Source organism: Tachyglossus aculeatus, chromosome 16 (genome assembly GCF_015852505.1).
Source record: "Tachyglossus aculeatus isolate mTacAcu1 chromosome 16, mTacAcu1.pri, whole genome shotgun sequence".
NCBI lineage: Eukaryota > Metazoa > Chordata > Mammalia > Monotremata > Tachyglossidae > Tachyglossus > Tachyglossus aculeatus.
Genome location: NC_052081.1, coordinates 48,232,688 through 48,248,840, shown reverse-complemented (window position 1 = coordinate 48,248,840; position 16,153 = coordinate 48,232,688). Strand labels below are relative to the sequence as shown.

At 61.7% G+C, this 16,153-nt stretch overlaps 1 protein-coding gene across 1 annotated transcript in view; it reads right to left on the bottom strand.

The window, feature by feature from the left end:
• Positions 1-3,177: 3,177 nt before the first annotated feature.
• The window catches only part of ARID1A (AT-rich interaction domain 1A), a 62,086-nt gene continuing 49,110 nt past the window's right edge, over positions 3,178-16,153 (bottom strand). The window contains 17 exon segments of the mRNA XM_038758069.1: positions 3,178-5,138; positions 5,293-5,423; positions 5,826-6,699; positions 6,701-6,733; positions 6,859-6,955; positions 7,052-7,204; positions 7,307-7,457; positions 7,621-7,799; positions 7,920-8,052; positions 9,323-9,530; positions 10,408-10,617; positions 11,075-11,184; positions 11,267-11,409; positions 11,878-12,214; positions 12,524-12,697; positions 13,458-13,547; positions 13,652-13,892. Coding sequence (XP_038613997.1) covers positions 3,357-5,138; positions 5,293-5,423; positions 5,826-6,699; positions 6,701-6,733; positions 6,859-6,955; positions 7,052-7,204; positions 7,307-7,457; positions 7,621-7,799; positions 7,920-8,052; positions 9,323-9,530; positions 10,408-10,617; positions 11,075-11,184; positions 11,267-11,409; positions 11,878-12,214; positions 12,524-12,697; positions 13,458-13,547; positions 13,652-13,892 — 5,046 coding nt within the window. The 3' untranslated portion in view covers positions 3,178-3,356.

Here is a 16,153-nt window from a genome sequence, read left to right as displayed (position 1 = left end):
TGAAGTGACTTGCCTAAAGTCACACAGCTGACAAGTGGCGGAGCCGGAATTTGAACCCATGACCTCTGACTCCAAAGCCCGGGCTCTTTTCCCCTGAGCCACGCTGCTTCTCTACAGGTTATCAGGTTGTCCCACTTGGGGGGTCACAGTCTTAATCCCCATTTTACAGATGAGGGAACTGAAGCCCAGAGAAGTGAAGTGACTTGCCCAAAGTCACACAGCTGACAAGTGGCGGAGCCAGGATTTGAACCCCTGACCTCTAACTCCAAAGCCCGGGCTCTTTCCACTGAGCCACGCTGCTTCCCTGTAGACTCAATCCCTGTCCTTAGGGAGCTTACGGTTCAGCAATCATTCCTTCAGTCGGCTTTCTTGGGCGTTTACTGTGTGCAAAGCACTGTACGGAATCAACCATGTGGCTGGGTCCTGGGTTTTAATCCCAGCCGCCGCTGCGGGACCTCAAATAACTCAGCTTCTCTGTGCCTCAGTTCCTTCACCTGTAAAATAATAACGATGGCATTTATTAAGCGCTTACTATGTGCAAAGCACCGTTCTAAGCACCAGGGAGGTTACAAGGTTGTCCCACGGGGGGCTCACAGTCTTCATCCCCATTTTACAGATGAGGGAACTGAGGCACCGAGAAGTGAAGTCACTTGCCCAAAGTCACCCAGCTGACAATTGGCAGAGCAGGGATTTGAACCCATGACCTCTGACTCCATTCATTCATGCATTCAATCATATTTATTGAGCGCTTACTGTGTGCAGAGCACTGTACTAAGCGCTTGCGAAGTACATGTTGGCAACACACAGAGACGGTCCCTACCCAACAGTGGGCTCACAGTCTAGAAGGGGGAGACAGAGAACAAAACAAAACATATTAACAGAATAAAATAGACTAAATATGTACGAGTAAAACCGTGCCCTTTCCACTGAGCCACGCTGCTTCTCTAAAATGGGGAATGAGACTGTGAACAATAATAATAATAATAATAATAATGTTGGTATTGGTTAAGCGCTTACTATGTGCAAAGCACTGTGGGACCTGGGCTGTGTCCAACCGGAATAGCTCGTCTCTATCTGACTGTTTAGTACAGTGCCTGGCACATAGTAAGCACTTCAATACCATAAAAAGAATGAAAAAAGGCGAGTAGCAGTAGCATTTACTGAGCACCCACTCGAGGCAAGTAGAGAATAACCAAGGGCCATCTCCCCCTCCCACACAGAGTTCACAATCTAATAAGGGAGAGAAGCAGAGACAGGGTGAACTCCACAGCCACTTCAGCGCTTAGAACACTGCTCAGCGCTTAGAACAGTGCTTTGCACATAGTAAGCGCTTAACAAATGCCATCATTATTATTATTACAAAAAGGCTGAGTCTATGCCCAGATGGCAAGCACCCGAGGGTGGTCACGGTTTCTCTGTGCCTGTTACCTGTAAAATTCATTCATTCAATCGTATTTATTGAGCGCTTACCTGGTGCAGAGCACTGTACTAAGCGCTTGGGAAGTCCAAGTTGGCAACGTATAGAGACGGTCCCTACCCAACAGCGGGCTCACGGTCTAGAAGACTGTAAAACGGGGGTTAAGACAGTGCGGGACGGGGATCGTGTCCAACCCGCTTTGCTTGTATCCACCCTAGCGCTCAGTACAGTGCCCGGCGCATAGTAAACGCTTCGAAGATACCGTTATTATTGTTAGACGGGGTCGCTCTCTGCCCCATCCCTCCGCCCGCGCCCGGGAGGTGGGGCGTGGGAGGTTGTTTGGCGCGTACCCCGTGCCCGCTCCACGACGACGGGGCGCGGGGGACAGCAAACCCACCGCCCTCTCTGGGGTGGGGGAAAAAATAAAAAATAAAAACCCTTACAAACCTCTTACCAAGATTTAATGTACATTTATTCTTAACACGTGGAACATATAGTATAAAGATTTCATACTGAATAAATGATATTCATTAAGCCAAAAAAGGAGAAAAAAAAAAAAAAAAGGAGGAATTTACATCAAGTTTGGAGCTACATCGTCTGAAATACAAATATGCAGAATTCATCACTGAAAAAATCTCCATTGTGTTTCTTCATCGGGAACTTCAACTGAACCTAGAACTTTGTCACACCTCGATTAGAAAGGAAACGAAAAACAAAAAAACAAAAAAACCCGGGGTGGGGGGGAGAAAAATAAAACTAGAAGTTGATTGGCTGCTGAGACAGCAATGACTTTTTACACAGAGGCCTGTACAGCATCCTCGGGGGGTTCGGGGAGGAGGAGGAGGGAGAAGGGAGGGGAGGAAGAGGACGTGAGGCAAGAGATTAAATAATTGTGTCTCGCTTGTGCAGGTCACCAACTTGTTAACTCGTCATACTATAAAGGGGGTGAGGGGCGGGGAGGGGGCTCAACTGCGGGGAGTCAGAGTATGTGCAATGTACAACGTCATATATACACACGAGGCGGCCCAGCAGCCGCGGCTAAAGTTTAAAACCGGCTCGAAGAGGTGATCTCAGGGTATCCATACAATCGAGGAGGAGGAAGAGGTCAGGGTGTTGTGGGTTCACACGAGATACTTTGGGGGAAGCCTTTTTTTGTGTGTGTTTTTTTTTTCTCCTCAACATTAAACTAAAAACATCTTTTATTTGTTAAAAACTACAGCCTGCTGCCGATTCGGCGCCCTCCTCTCCCGTTTTCGCTTTCCGCCCGGGGCGAGAGGCGTCGTTCCGGCGCGGGGGCGGGGGCGGCCCGGACCCCGACGCCTCGGCGTTCCTCTCCCGTCCTTCGGAGATCTCTTTTTTTTTTTTCCTTTGTCTGTTTTTTTTTCTTTTTTCTTTTTTTAATACCGTTAAAAACAGTTTACGAAAGGTGGCCCCGCCGCCCCCCGCGGGGAGGCGGGCCGGGGGAAGGCGGGAGGGTGGGGTGGGGGGGCGTCTTCTCATTATCGGGTGGTTTTTTTTTTGTTTTTTTTCTTCCCAAACTCACCGTAAACGACAGTAACTTTGGTTAAAATAAAAATTAAAAAACCAACGGAAAAGGGGGGGAGGAGGACCGGGGCGGGTGGGGGGGGATCTCGTACGTAGGCGATGGGACCGGAGGAGGAGACGGGGAGAGACGGAGGGAGAGGGGCACCAAGCGGGGTGCCTCCCCCGGGGTGGGAGAGAAGCAGGGCCGGACGGGGGGCGGGAGGCGGGAGGCGGGAGGCGGGAGGGAGCGGCTGGATTCTGAGGTGGTTTTGCATAAATAAAAGGGCAACAGTCAGTAAGTCTCCCCCGAGTCGCGCCCGGCCCGGGGCGGGCGCGCAGGGAGGCAGGCACGCGGCAGGCCGGGGCGTGGGGAGGCGCGGGGGGCCCCCGGCCGGGCCGTGGGCGTCCCCGGCCGTCATGACCGGCCGATGAGGAACAGTACGTCGCAGACGACCTGCGAGACCAGCGAGTTCATCAGGGGCGAGACGGAGATGTCGAGCAGCCGCGCCTCGTACAGCGTGAACTCCGGGTGGTTCTCGTCCACCTTGGCCAGCGCCAGCAGCGCCCGGGCCGCCCGGCGCATCATGTCCACGCTGGTGGGCTCGAAGGGCGGGCCGGCCCCGTGCCCCAGCCCGGCCTGGCTCTGCTGGAACTGCGTGGCCGCCAGGCTGTCCTCCAGGAAGCCCAGCAGGTTGCCGATGCTGCCCTTCTGGACGGCGATGGCGCGGGCCGCCAGGCTGTCGCCCTGGGCCAGGTTGGCCAGGAGGACCACGGCCATCTCGCGGCACACGGGGTTCTTGCGGTCGCCCAGGAAGCGCACCATGGCCCCGTAGAGCTTCTCCAGCCGGCTGAAGGGCGGCGTGGCCAGGATGAGGTCCACGTTGTTGTCCTGGATGCTGAGCTTGCTCAGGGCCTCCAGGACCAGTCTCTGCGGCGAGAGCAGCGCGTGGGGGCCCAGCGTGGGGAAGGGGTCCTGGGCCTCGGCCGACGGGCAGACGGCCCAGTGCAGGAGCCCGTCCAGGACCGGCAGGCAGATGCTCTCGGGGTAGGGGGACAGGTCCAGCTGGCCCGAGATGTTGGCCAGGGTCACCAGCGTGTTCTCGCGCAGGGCCTCCAGGCAGTCCCACCACCACTCCACTTTGTTGCAGCTGACGCCCTGGTCCTGCTCCTCCTCCTTCTCGTAGGTCAGGGGCGCCTGCTTGCGCTCCGGGTGCGAGTGGTGCAGGAGGATCAGGCGGCTGAGGACCAGCAGCAGGCCCGGGTGCTTCGACATCTCCAGGTCGTTGCCCGGCACGAACGACAGGCTGCGGATCGTGTTGGACACCCCCACGCACCGCTTGGCCAGGGCGTCCTGCCAGTCCAGGAGGGCGCACAGCGGCGTCTCGTCCTTGCTGCGCGGCTCGTCCTCCAGGATCTTCAGGTGCCGGCGGCCCGGCGCCGGCCCCCCGCCCAAGGGGAGCGCGGGGGGCGGGGGGCGGCCGCGGCCGGCCCCCCGCCGCCCCCCCTCCTCGGCCAGGGCCCCGGCCCGGGCCGACAGCACGTCGTCCATGGTGGCCGTCACCCGCTTCTCGGCCGCCGGGGCGCCCCCCTCGCCCCCGCCCCCGCCCCCGCCCGGGGCCGTCGGCGGGCGCTTCCGGGAGGCGGCAGCGGCGGCGGCGGCGGCCGGGCAGGGCGCCCGCGGGGGGCCCGGCTCCGTCTTGCTCTCGAAGTGGGTCTGGATGTGCTCCGTGGTGTCGCCGCCCCCGATGCGCCAGTGCAGCAGCCCGCTGTCGAACTCCTGCACCCGGCCCAGCCGGTCCGAGCAGTCCACCACGAACGGGTCGCTCTTGGGCACCACCTTGACCGGCAGCTTGTCGAACTTGCTGGCCAACTTGTCCTCGCGGCCCTCCGGCGGGCCCTCGCCCGCCTCCCCCTCCTCCGCCGGCCTGGGGCTGGGCCCCTCCGCCTCCCGCTCCCGGTCCCGGCCCTCCTCCGGCTCCTCCTCGTCCTCTTCTTCCTCCGCCTCGTCCTCCTCCTCCCGGGCCTCCGCCGTCCCCTCCGCGGAGGGGGAGGCGGGACTGGGGGCCTTGCTGAGCCGCTCGGGCTCCAGTAGCCTTCTCTGGCCCGGATCTCCCACCTCGTACTCCCTCAGGATGCCGAAGATCTCGATGAGACAGCGCCGGAAGTATTCCACCAGGAGCTCCAGCAGCCCCGGCAGCTGGGGAGAGGGGGTGGCGTCAGGACCCGGCTCGGCGATCCCCCGATTCTACTCCCCCCCCGCCGACCGCGGGGACCCTACCCCTCCGCGCCCGGGCCCGGAAGCCGGCCGGCCGGTCGGCGGGGGCCCCCGGTCGCGGTCCCCGGCCCCGCACCTGGCTGAGGTTGAAGGTCATGATGCTGTTGTCGTCGTACAGCAGGATGTTGATGGTGTCCAAGGCCCACGTGCTCTCGGCCAGCAGCCCCGACTTTAGAGACATCATCACCCTCCAGGCCTCTGGGGTTCCTAACAGACACGGTAACGGTAACCGCGCGCTCTTTCTTAGACCCTCGGTGGGTGCCGGGCACCGTTCCGAGCGCTGGGGCGGATACGGGGTAACCGGGGCGGACGCCGCCCCCGTCCCCCGTAGGGCTCACGGTCTTAATCCCCGTTCTACCGACGAGAGGACGGAGGCCCAGAGGAGCCATCCGCCCAAGGTCACGCGGCGGGCGAGTGGCGCGGTTGGGATTAGAACCCGGACCCGGGCGGCTACTTCCACTGGGCCGCGCCGCTTTCCGAGACCATCTCGCCTCCCGTTCCCGGATCCCGGCGGGGCCTCCGCCACCCACCCGCCCCCGGCCCCCTCCGCCGGCCACACCGAGGGGCGGCCCGAGACCCCCCCGCCCGCCCCCTCGCCCCCGGCCGTACCGATATCCTTCGTCGTGAGCCGCCGCCTGGGCTTAAGCACCGGCTGCGTGGCCTCCACCGAGCCGGGCGGGAAGGTGATGTCCCGGCGGACCATGGGGGGCTGGCTGGGGGTCGGGGCTATGTGGGAGGCGGGCACGGGGGGCCCCGCCTTCTGCATCTTCATGCCCGAGTGCAGAAACGGGGACTTGCTGGGGGAGGTGCGGCTCTCCAGGGCCCGCGGCAGGGGGGCGGGGCTGGATCCCTGAGGAATGTGGGTCTGCGGCGGGTAGCTGGACTGGGGGGGCCGCGCCATGGGGGGCACGGGGGCCGAGGGGCCGTAGGGGGGCTGCCGGCTCCCGTGGGGCGCCCAGGGGCCCTCGTGGTTCACCCGCTGGTCCGCGTGACCCAGCTCGTCCGTCCGGCTCACGCCGTGGTAGGCGGCGGCGGCGGCGGCGGCCCCCGGCGGGGCGGCCCCCGCGGCCGGCCGGTTCGAGTAGTTGTAGCCCAGCTCGCCCCGCCCCTGCCACATGGCGCCCTGTTGCGGGCCGTCGGGGGCCGAGGCCATCGGCGCCCCCAGCATCTGCGGCGCCAGGCTCTGCTGGGCGCCGGCCCCGGCGGGCGCCGAGACCCGGTCCCGGCCGAACTGGAACGGGAACTGGTTCTGAGGCCCGCCCGCCGGCCGGCGCTCCGGCGGGGGGTAGGCCGCCCCGTACTGGTTGTACAGGTCCTGCTGCGGGGACGGCTGGGCGGCCGGCGGCTGGCTGGCTTGCTGGCTGGGGGCCGGGGGCAGCTGCGGGGCCTGGGGGGGCGGCTGCCCCTGCCCGCCGCCCCCGCCGCCGCCGCCGCCGCCGTACGGCACGTTGTACATCTCCCCTTCGTGCCGCTTGGCCGGGGGGGCCGTAGGCTCCGTCCATGGGCCGTTTGTAGTTCTGCGAGGGCGACGGGAGGAGGGGGAGCGACAGAGGGAGAGAGAGGGAGGTGGGTGGGTGGGTGGGCCGGCCGCCCCCTCCCTGCCCCTCTCGCCGCCCCTCACCGAGTGCCGCTGCTAACTCACCTGCTGCTGTGCCTGGTAAATGGTGGCTTGCTGGCTGGGGAAGGGGCTGCCAGAAGGGGTGCCCTGGGTGGAGAACTGATTGCCATAGGAATCGTGTCTGCGGGAGAGAGCGGGCAACGGCGGGCTGAGCCGGGGCCGGGCCGGGCCGGGGCGGGGACGGGGCCGGGCGCGGGCGGCGGTGACACCCCCTTACCGTTGCTGCGGCGGCTGCTGCGGAGGCTGCTGCTGCTGCTGGGGGGGGTAGCGGCTGGGAGAGTACATCCCCGAGTCCGGGGCCGAAGGCATCAGGCTCGGCTGCGGGGCTCCGGGCCCCATGCTCCCCTCGGGGCCCATGCCGGGCTCTGTCCTGAAGGAACCGCCGGCCCGTGGTGAGCCCGCGGCGGGTCCCGGGGCGGTACGCCGCGCCCCCGCGGCCCCGCTCCCCACCGCCCGGCCCTCCCCGGCTCACCTCACTCTGTCGTAAGGCCCGCCGTAGGGGTAGTGCTGGCGCTGAGCCATGGCCATGTTGCCCATGCCGGGGCCGGCCGGCCGGCTGTAAGGGTCCCCCATCCCGCTGTTGGGGCCCTGCCCTGCCGACATGAAGGGATCGCTCCCCGGAGCTGAGGAAGGGACGGAGAGCGGGGCTGAGTGGGGCTGGAGCCGGAGGGATGGGTCGCCCGGGGCCGCCTCCCCCCATCGCCGCTGGCAGAGCCGCCCCTCTCCCCGCGGGCCGGAAGCCCCCACGAGCCCCCTCGGCACGCGTCCCCAGCCAGGCTCAGTCACCTTTCCTCATTCCGCCGTACGGGTCCTTGCTGGGCTCGTAGGTCACGCGGCCCATCAGTTCGGAGGCGTTCATGCCCGCCTGGTACCCGGGGTTTGGCGTCATGGAGTTCCGCTTGGGGAACGCCGCGGGATCGCCGGCCCCGTCCGCAAAAGCGTCCTGGAGCCCGACCGAGTTGCTCCTGTATCGGATCGAAGGGAGGGCGGTGGTGGGGGGTCGGTCGGCACCGTGGCTTTCCGCCCCCCCCCCAGACCCCCCGTAGCCCTTCGCGGCATCCCGGGCCCGCACCCCCGGGGCTTACCTGATGCCGGGCAAGGGCGGCATCTGACTGTGCGGCGTCGACGCCGGCGTCGGGGGTTTCAGGTCTCCCCCTTCGGCCATGGAGCTGCTGGTCGACTGGGGCGTCTGGGGCCCTTGCATGGAGCCAGAACCGGCTGCAAACGGAGGCGGGCGAGGGGCCGTTCAGAGCGGGGAAGATTGCGGGGGCCCTGCCCCTAACCCCCCGGAGACGTGACTCCTTCGGGCCGATCCCCGGCCCGGCTCGGGAGACCCGAGGGCACGCCGCGGTCAATCGTTATTTACGGAGCACTTATTGTGTGCTAAGCACTGTCCTAAGTGCTCGGCAGAGGACAAGACCACCAAGTTGGCAGACGCCATCCCCACCCATGAGAAGCTTACAGTAAAGAGGGGGAAATGGACTTTGAGCGAGGTGTATAAGTGTTGGGGGGCTGAGGGAGTGGAGTATATCCACTGTTTAAAGAGGACAGATCTTCGTCTACGGTGGTTGGGAAGACAGGGGGAGGACAGATGAATAATTCTGTTTTGGCCATGTTTAGTTGGAAGTTTGACATTCCCGTCAGTTCCTGGGGCTGACTCCCCCGCCCTCCTCCCGACTCTTTAATAATAATAAGGATGGTGGCATTTATTAAGCGCTTAATAATAATAAATAATAATAATGGCATTTGTTAAGTGCTTACAATATGCAAAGCACTGTTCTAAGCATTGGGGGGATACTAGGTGATCAGGTTGTCCCAAGTGGGGCTCACAGTCTTCATCCCCATTTGACACATGAGGTAACTGAGGCTCAGAGAAGTTAAGTGACTTGCCCAAGGTCACACAGCAGACATGTGGTGGAGCCAGAACTCGAACCCATGACCTCTGACTCCAAAGCCCGTGCTTTTTCCACTGAGCTACACTGCTTCTCTTAACAAAGCACTGTTCTAAGCCCTGGGGTTCTAAGCACAAGGTGATCAGGTTGTCCCACGGGGGGCTCACAGTCTCAGTCCCCATTTCCACAGATGAGGGAACTGAGGCACAGAGAAGTTAAGTGACTTGCCCAAAGTCACAACAGCTGACAACTGGCGGAGCCGGGATTTGAACCCCCGACCTCCGACTCCAAAGCCCGGGCTCTTTCCACTGAGCCACGCTGCTTCTCTGGACCCTTTCCACCCCCGGGCGCCGTGCTGGGGATAACAATTCACGGCCACCACCGACGACGGCTCTCTGAGGTCACGTTTCTTTTCTCACTCCCCCTTCCCCGGCACCCCAACTCTGCCCTTCCCAACTGTGGCAGCAGAGCGAGGAGGGCAGTCGGCGGTGAAGCCCACCCCCCGGGTGGGCCCCGACCACCTCAATCCCATCCCCGTGGCCGTCAGTGGGCCCGAGCTCTCCTGGCACACGTGACGAGCCCCGTCCGGGTCTCACCTGGTGACGGGGGCTGGACCTTGGGCTGGGCCTTTTTGGAGTCGGCAGCGGCGAAGATGTCGGGGGGCGGGTCCTCCCCGCGTTCAACCTTGCACTCGAAGGCGTACAGACACTGGATGTACTGCTTCTTCAGAGAGCTGGCGGCGCTGCTTGAGGTCCCCACGTTCAGGTTGGTGGCCAGCTCCCGCCATTTCTTGTTCTTGTTGACCTGCAGGGAAACCCCGGGTTCGGCGCAAGCCCCGATGGCCCTCCGACATGTGCCCGCTCCCCGCCGCCCCATCCCAGACGGGAGAGAGGCAAGGCCTGGGCCGCTCAGGAGGCCCGTGATCGTGTCCCAGCCCAGCTGGGTGAACTTGGACGAGTCACGTCACCTTCTTGGGCCTCGGCTCCTTTCTCCTTTGTAAAGCTTGGGAGAATCAATCAATCAATCAATCAATCGTATTTATTGAGCGCTTACTATGTGCAGAGCACTGTACTAAGCGCTTGGGAAGTACAAATTGGCAACACATAGAGACAGTCCCTACCCAACAGTGGGCTCACAGTCTAAAAGGGGGAGACAGAGAACAGAACCAAACATACCAACAAAATAAAATAAATAGGATAGAAATGTACAAGTTAAATAAATAAATAAATAGAGTAATAAATATGTACAACCATATATACATATATACAGAGAATGATTCCCGAGCCCCAGGGCCCAGCTCGTTTCCACGCCAAGGCCTGGCCTCCTGATAGACCGTGAGCCCGCTACTGAGTAGGGACCGTCTCTATATGTTGCCGACTTGTACTTCCCAAGCGCTTAGCACAGTGCTCTGCACACAGTAAGCGCTCAATAAATACGATTGAATGAATGATAAATGTCGGCCAGAGCCCACCGCCGCCAAGGGAGAGGTAGACGGGGAAGCCCGGTCTCCGCTGGGCCAAGACCCAGGGTTCCCGGCTACCGTGCAGCCTCCCAACTCGCAGGGACCCCGTCCCCCACCATCCGCCGCGCTCTCCGGATTCCGCGGTCCCACACGCCAGAGGCGGAGGGGAATCCGCGGTCCTTACGGCGGGGGCGGGCGGGCGTCCGCGGGCCGGCCTACCTGCGTCAAGCCGCCGATCTCCTTCACCGACACGTAGAGGCGGTACAGGTCCAGCGGCTTGCGGCCCACGGCGGGCAGGTTGGTCATGCCCATGGCCTTCTCTTCGGTGAAGGCCAGGTAGCGGTCCACCCAGATCTTCCTCTCCGGCTCGCTGCCCAGCTCGTACAGCTTGGTGATCTTCTCGTTGGTGGTGGTGGAAGAGCTGGACTTCTGGAACGGGAAGGCGCCGTCGAGGACGGGCACGGGGGCCGGTAAGGCTAAGCCGGGCCCAGCGGAGGTTGCCAGCTATGAGCGCCGGCCGCTCTTCAGTTCCCTCCTTCCTGAGCCCCTTCCTTGGGAAGCGTGGGTCCCCCCGAAGCAGCGTGAGGACAGGGGGATGGCCCGGATGACCCGAGGAGGTGGCGATGATCCCAGCTCCCGTCTCTCCGAATGGTCCTCCAGGTGGGCAGCTGGGATGGGGGGCCCATAGGCACCGCTCCCGTCATCGTGCCCGGGGGTGGTGGTGAGGGAGGGTGGGGCAGCACAGCGAGGGAGTGGAGCCTGGCAGACTATCACGCCCTGGGCAATGTCAAAATCACACCCCACCTCCCCGGGAACAACGCGCCGGGGGCGGAGCCGGGAGAGCAGTCCTGCTGGCCGGGCCCCGGTTCCGGGCCCCAAGCTTCACCTTGGATTTGGACTCGGTTTTGGGGGTCCCGTCGGCCTTGTTGTTCATCTTGGTGGCCGGCGTGAGTTTGACGTCCCCGAGGCCCATCATCTCCGGACTCCCCGCCATCCCTGGAGGACGAGGCGCGCGACCCTCAGGCTCCGCGCTCGGCCCCCGCCGCCCACCCGGCCCCCGCCGAGAGCATCGGCTTACCTGAATTGTTGGCCATGTTCCCGCCCATGGGGTAGGGGGCGGCCTGCGGGTTGATCATGCCGGCCATGCTGTTGATGCCTTGCCCGTAAGGAGGCCCCGAGGCCATCATGCCCCCCTGGTTCATGTTGGGGTAGCCCGGGGGCCTGCGGGGAGACAGAGCGCAGAGACACGCGGTGAGGGCCGGGGGAACGGCCCCGCGGCCCCGCTCCGGATGTCGGCCCTTCCCGCCTCTCCCCGCAAAGGGACCCCCGCGGATCCGCGAGCCCCAGCAACGAGGCGACGGCTCGCACCCCTGGCGCAGATTCTCAGGTTCTGCACCCCTTGTAGCCGCGGGGAGGGCCGGGAGGGGGGGACCCGGCTGCCAGTTCGGACGCCGGGCCAGAATCTCGCCGAGCGCACCGCCTCCCCCTCCCCGCATCCCTCTCCGCTCCGTTCCTCCTCACCCGGCAAGGAGAAGTCAAATCCCCGGTGACCCTCTGCTTGGGAAGCCCCTGAGGCCGGGAGCCCCCACCCCCGGACGGGGCCCGGCCTCAAGGGTCGCCGCAGACCCTCCCTCGGGAGCCGCCGTGGCCGGTCCGTCCCACCCTCACCCCTCCGGGCCGGGCCCTCACCGGTTGGGGATGGAGTTGGCAGCGGCGTGCATGGCTGCGGCGGCGGCCGCGGCGGCGTCTTGTGCTTTCCGGTTCAGGCCCCCCGGCGGGGGGCACATCCCGGTCCCGACCTGAGGCGGCAGGTTGGCCATGTTGGCCATGTTGGGGCCGTAGGGCCGGCTGCCCATGGCGGCGTGGCCCATCCTCCCGGGGGCCATCCCGCTGTAGGGGGGCACCACCGCCGCCTGCCCGTGCATCTGGCTCCCGGCCCCCATGGGGTTCAGGCCGCCCCCCATTCCTGCGCTCGCGTAGTTGGCGTTGGGCATGGCACTGTAGTTTGGCTGTCTGGGGTAGCCTCCTGGTGGGGGGGGGATAGGGGGGCAGGAGGAAGAGGAAGAAGATTCACGGATGCGCTTCCCGACTCCCAGGAGCCCCGGGCGAGTGAAAGGGAGCAGCACGGGTCCGCTGCCCGGCGTCGCCGGGGCTCGGGGCCAGCCCACGACGGGGGCGCGAGGAGCCCCTACAGCCCAGACGGCCCCGCCGTGCTGGGGCCGGGGGCCCACCCGCAGGAAGGAAGGGCCCGGGTCCGATCCACGTTCTGGAGGAATCGGTGGGCCGGTCTCCACCTCCCAAGGGGACCCCCGCCGCCTCCGCCCGGCACGCTCACCTTGCGGCCCGTACTGGCCACCGCCGCCCTGGGGTCCGTAGCCCCCCACGGAGTTCTGCTGATAGGACCCCATGGCGGTGTGCATCTGCCCGGCCGAAGACTGGCGCGGGGATAAGGCGGAGCCGGCCTGGGGCGAGCCGTACTGGGGGATCTGGGGGTTCCTCTGCATGTAACCTGTGAGGGCAGACGGACAGACAGATGGACGGGCCGTTCCTCTCGGAGCCCCCCACGGCGGCCCCCCACCGCTCAAAAATCTCCAGTGGCTACCAGTCAATCTGCGCATCAGGCAGAAACTCCTCGCCCTGGGCTTCCAGGCTGTCCATCCATCCCCTCGCCCCCTCCTACCTCACCTCCCTTCTGTCCTTCTCCAGCCCAGCCCGCACCCTCCGCTCCTCCGCCGCTAATCTCCTCACCGTACCTCGTTCTCACCTGTCCCGCCATCGACCCCCAGCCCACGTCATGCCCCGGGCCTGGAATGCCCTCCCTCTGCCCCTCCGCCAAGCTAGCTCTCTTCCTCCCTTCAAGGCCCTGCTGAGAGCTCACCTCCTCCAGGAGGCCTTCCCACACTGAGCCCCTTCCTTCCTCTCCCCCCCGTGCCCCTCTCCACCCCCATCTTACCTCCTTCCCTTCCCCACAGCACCTGTATATATGTATATATGTTTGTACTTATCTATTACTCTATTTATTTTACTTGTGCATATCTATTCTATCTATTTTATTTTGTTAGTATGTTTGGTTTTGTTCTGTCTCCCCCTTTCAGACTGTGAGCCCACTGTTGGGTAGGGACTGTCTCTGTATGTTGCCAATTTGTACTTCCCAAGCGCTTAGTACAGTGCTCTGCACATAGTAAGCGCTCAATAAATACGATTGATGATGATGATGATGATGATGGGGTCCCGTCCCCTCCCGCAGCCCCGCGGGCCCGGCCCCTCACCTCGGTCCTGGGAGATGGTCGGCTGGCTCACGGCCGAATGCATGATGCCGTCGGACTGGCCGCTGGGCGGGCGGGGGGGCATCTGGCTGCCTGTGGCGCAGGGAGGGGGGCCGGCCGGCCGGTCAGGGGGCGGGCGGCCCCCCGGGGCTGGCCCCCCGCCCCCTCCCGGGCCCGCGCCCACCCTCCGCCCGTACCTGGCACCGCGGCCGGCGAGAGGGGTCCTGAGCGAGGCTGGGCGACGCTGGCGGGGGAGCCCACGGGGGAGGGCGAGGGCCCGCGGATCCCGGGCAGGTGGGGCGAGGTGTGAGGGGAGAACGGGGACTGCGCCGGGTTGCTCTGCTCCCCCTGACTGCTGGAGATGCCCGAGGTGCTCACGCCGGGGCTCAGGGCCCCCTCCGTCCCCATGGCCAGGTCGTCCAGGGAGCCGGACAGGTCCTGCGGGGGACGACACCCGGGTTGGCCATGCCACCGCCCCCTCGCCCACCAACCGACGCCGACCGTCAGAATAAAACAAAGACAACAATGGTGGGGCAAACGTTCTCTGTGCCAGGCACTGGGGAAGATGCAAAATTACAATGACAATAATAAATAATAATAATAGAGGCATCTATTATGTGCTTACGCTACTAGGCACTTTACTACTACTACTACTACTACTACTAATGGCATTTATTAAGCACTTACCATGTGCAAAGCACTGTTCTAAGCGCTGGGGGGGGATACAAGGTGATCAGGTTGTCCCACATGGGGCTCACAGTTTTAATCCCCATTTTACAGATGAGGTAACCGAGGCCCAGAGAAGTGAAGTGACTTGCCCGAAGTCACACGGCTGACAAGTGGCAGAGCCGGGATTAGAACCCATGACCTTCTAATCCTCTCCCTCTCCATCCCCCCCACCTTACTTCCTTCCCTTCCCCACAGCACCTGTATATATGTATATATGTTTGTACAGATTTATTACTCTATTTATTTATTTTACTTGTACATATCTATTCTATTTATTTTATTTTGTTGATATGTTTTGTTTTGTTTTCTGTCTCCCCCTTCTAGACTGTGAGCCCACTGTTGGGTAGGGACCGTCTCTATACGTTGCCAACCTGGACTTCCCAAGCACTTACAGTGCTCTGCACACAGTAAGTGCTCAATACGATTGATTGATTAATTGATTGATGACCTCTAAAGCCCAAGCCCGGGCTCTTTCCACTGAGCCACGCTGCTTCTCTAAGCACCGAGGAAGATGCAAGGCTATAAGAACGATAACAATAGTGGTATTTGTTGCTTGCATGGTATGTGCCAGGCACTGTACTAAGCGCTGGAGTGGATACAAGCAAATCAGGTTGGACACAATCCCTGTCTCGCGTCGCGTTCACGGTCTTAATCCCCATTTTACAGATGAGGTAACTGAGGCCCGGAGAAGTGAAGTGACTTGCTCAAGGTCGCATGGCAGACAAGCGGTGGAGCAGATAATCAAGCCGGAAAGTCCCCGTCCCACATGTAGAAGCAGCGTGGCTCAGTGGAAAGAGCCCGGGCTTTGGAGTCAGAGGTCATGGGTTCAAATCCCGGCTCCGCCAGTTGTCGGCTGTGACTTCGGGCAAGTCACTTCACTTCTCTGTGCCTCAGTTACCTCATCTGTAAAAATGAGGATTAAGACTGTGAGGCCCCCCCCCCCCGGCCGTGGGATGACCTGATCACCTTGTAACTTCCCCAATGCTTAGTAATAATAATAATGATGGCATTTATTAAGCGCTTACTATGTGCAAAGCACTGTTCTAAGCGCTGGGGGGATACAAGGTGATGAGGTTGTCCCGCATGGGGCTCACAGTCATCACCCCCATTTTACAGATGAGGTAATTGAGGCTCCGAGAAGTTAAGTGACTTGTCCAAAGTCACACAGCAGACACGTGGCGGAGTCGGGATTCCAACCCATGACCTCTGACTCCAAAGCCCGGGCTCTTTCCACTGAGCCACGACGCTCCTCTTACAGTGCTTACAGTACTAGTACAGTGCTTTGCACATAGTAAGCACTTAATGAATGCCATCATATTATTATTATTTTGAGGCTCGCAGCCTAAAGGGAATGCAGACTAAGGCACTTCGTCCTCAATGCACAGAGAAGGAAACTGAGGTACAGAAGTGAAGCGCCTTGCCCAAAGTCCCAGATCCTGACGCCCAATCTTGTGCCATTTCTTTCTTTATTTATTCATTTGTTTATTTATTTATTTATTTAACTTGTACATATCTATTCTATTTATTTTATTTTGTTCGTATGTTTGGTTTTGTTCTCTGTCTCCCCCTTTTAGACTGTGAGCCCACTGTTGGGTAGGGACTGTCTCTATATGTTGCCAATTTGTACTTCCCAAGCGCTTAGTACAGTGCTCTGCACATAGTAAGCGCTCAATAAATACGATTGATGATGATGATGATTTCTACTAAGTTCTCCCCAGGTTTCACATTGCCTCTCTTCACCCTACTGGGTCTTTTCCCTGTCTCATTCGTTGAACCGTATTTATTGAGCGCTTACCACTGTACTAAACACTTGGGAAAGTACAACAAGAAACAGACACGTTCTCGGCCCTCAACGAGCTCTCACCCATCTCCACCTTCTTGCCCCTGCCCTCCGTGCCACCCAGACCAAGGCTTTCCCCAGCCCCAGAGCCCTTCTAATAATAATAATAATAATAATAATAATAATAATG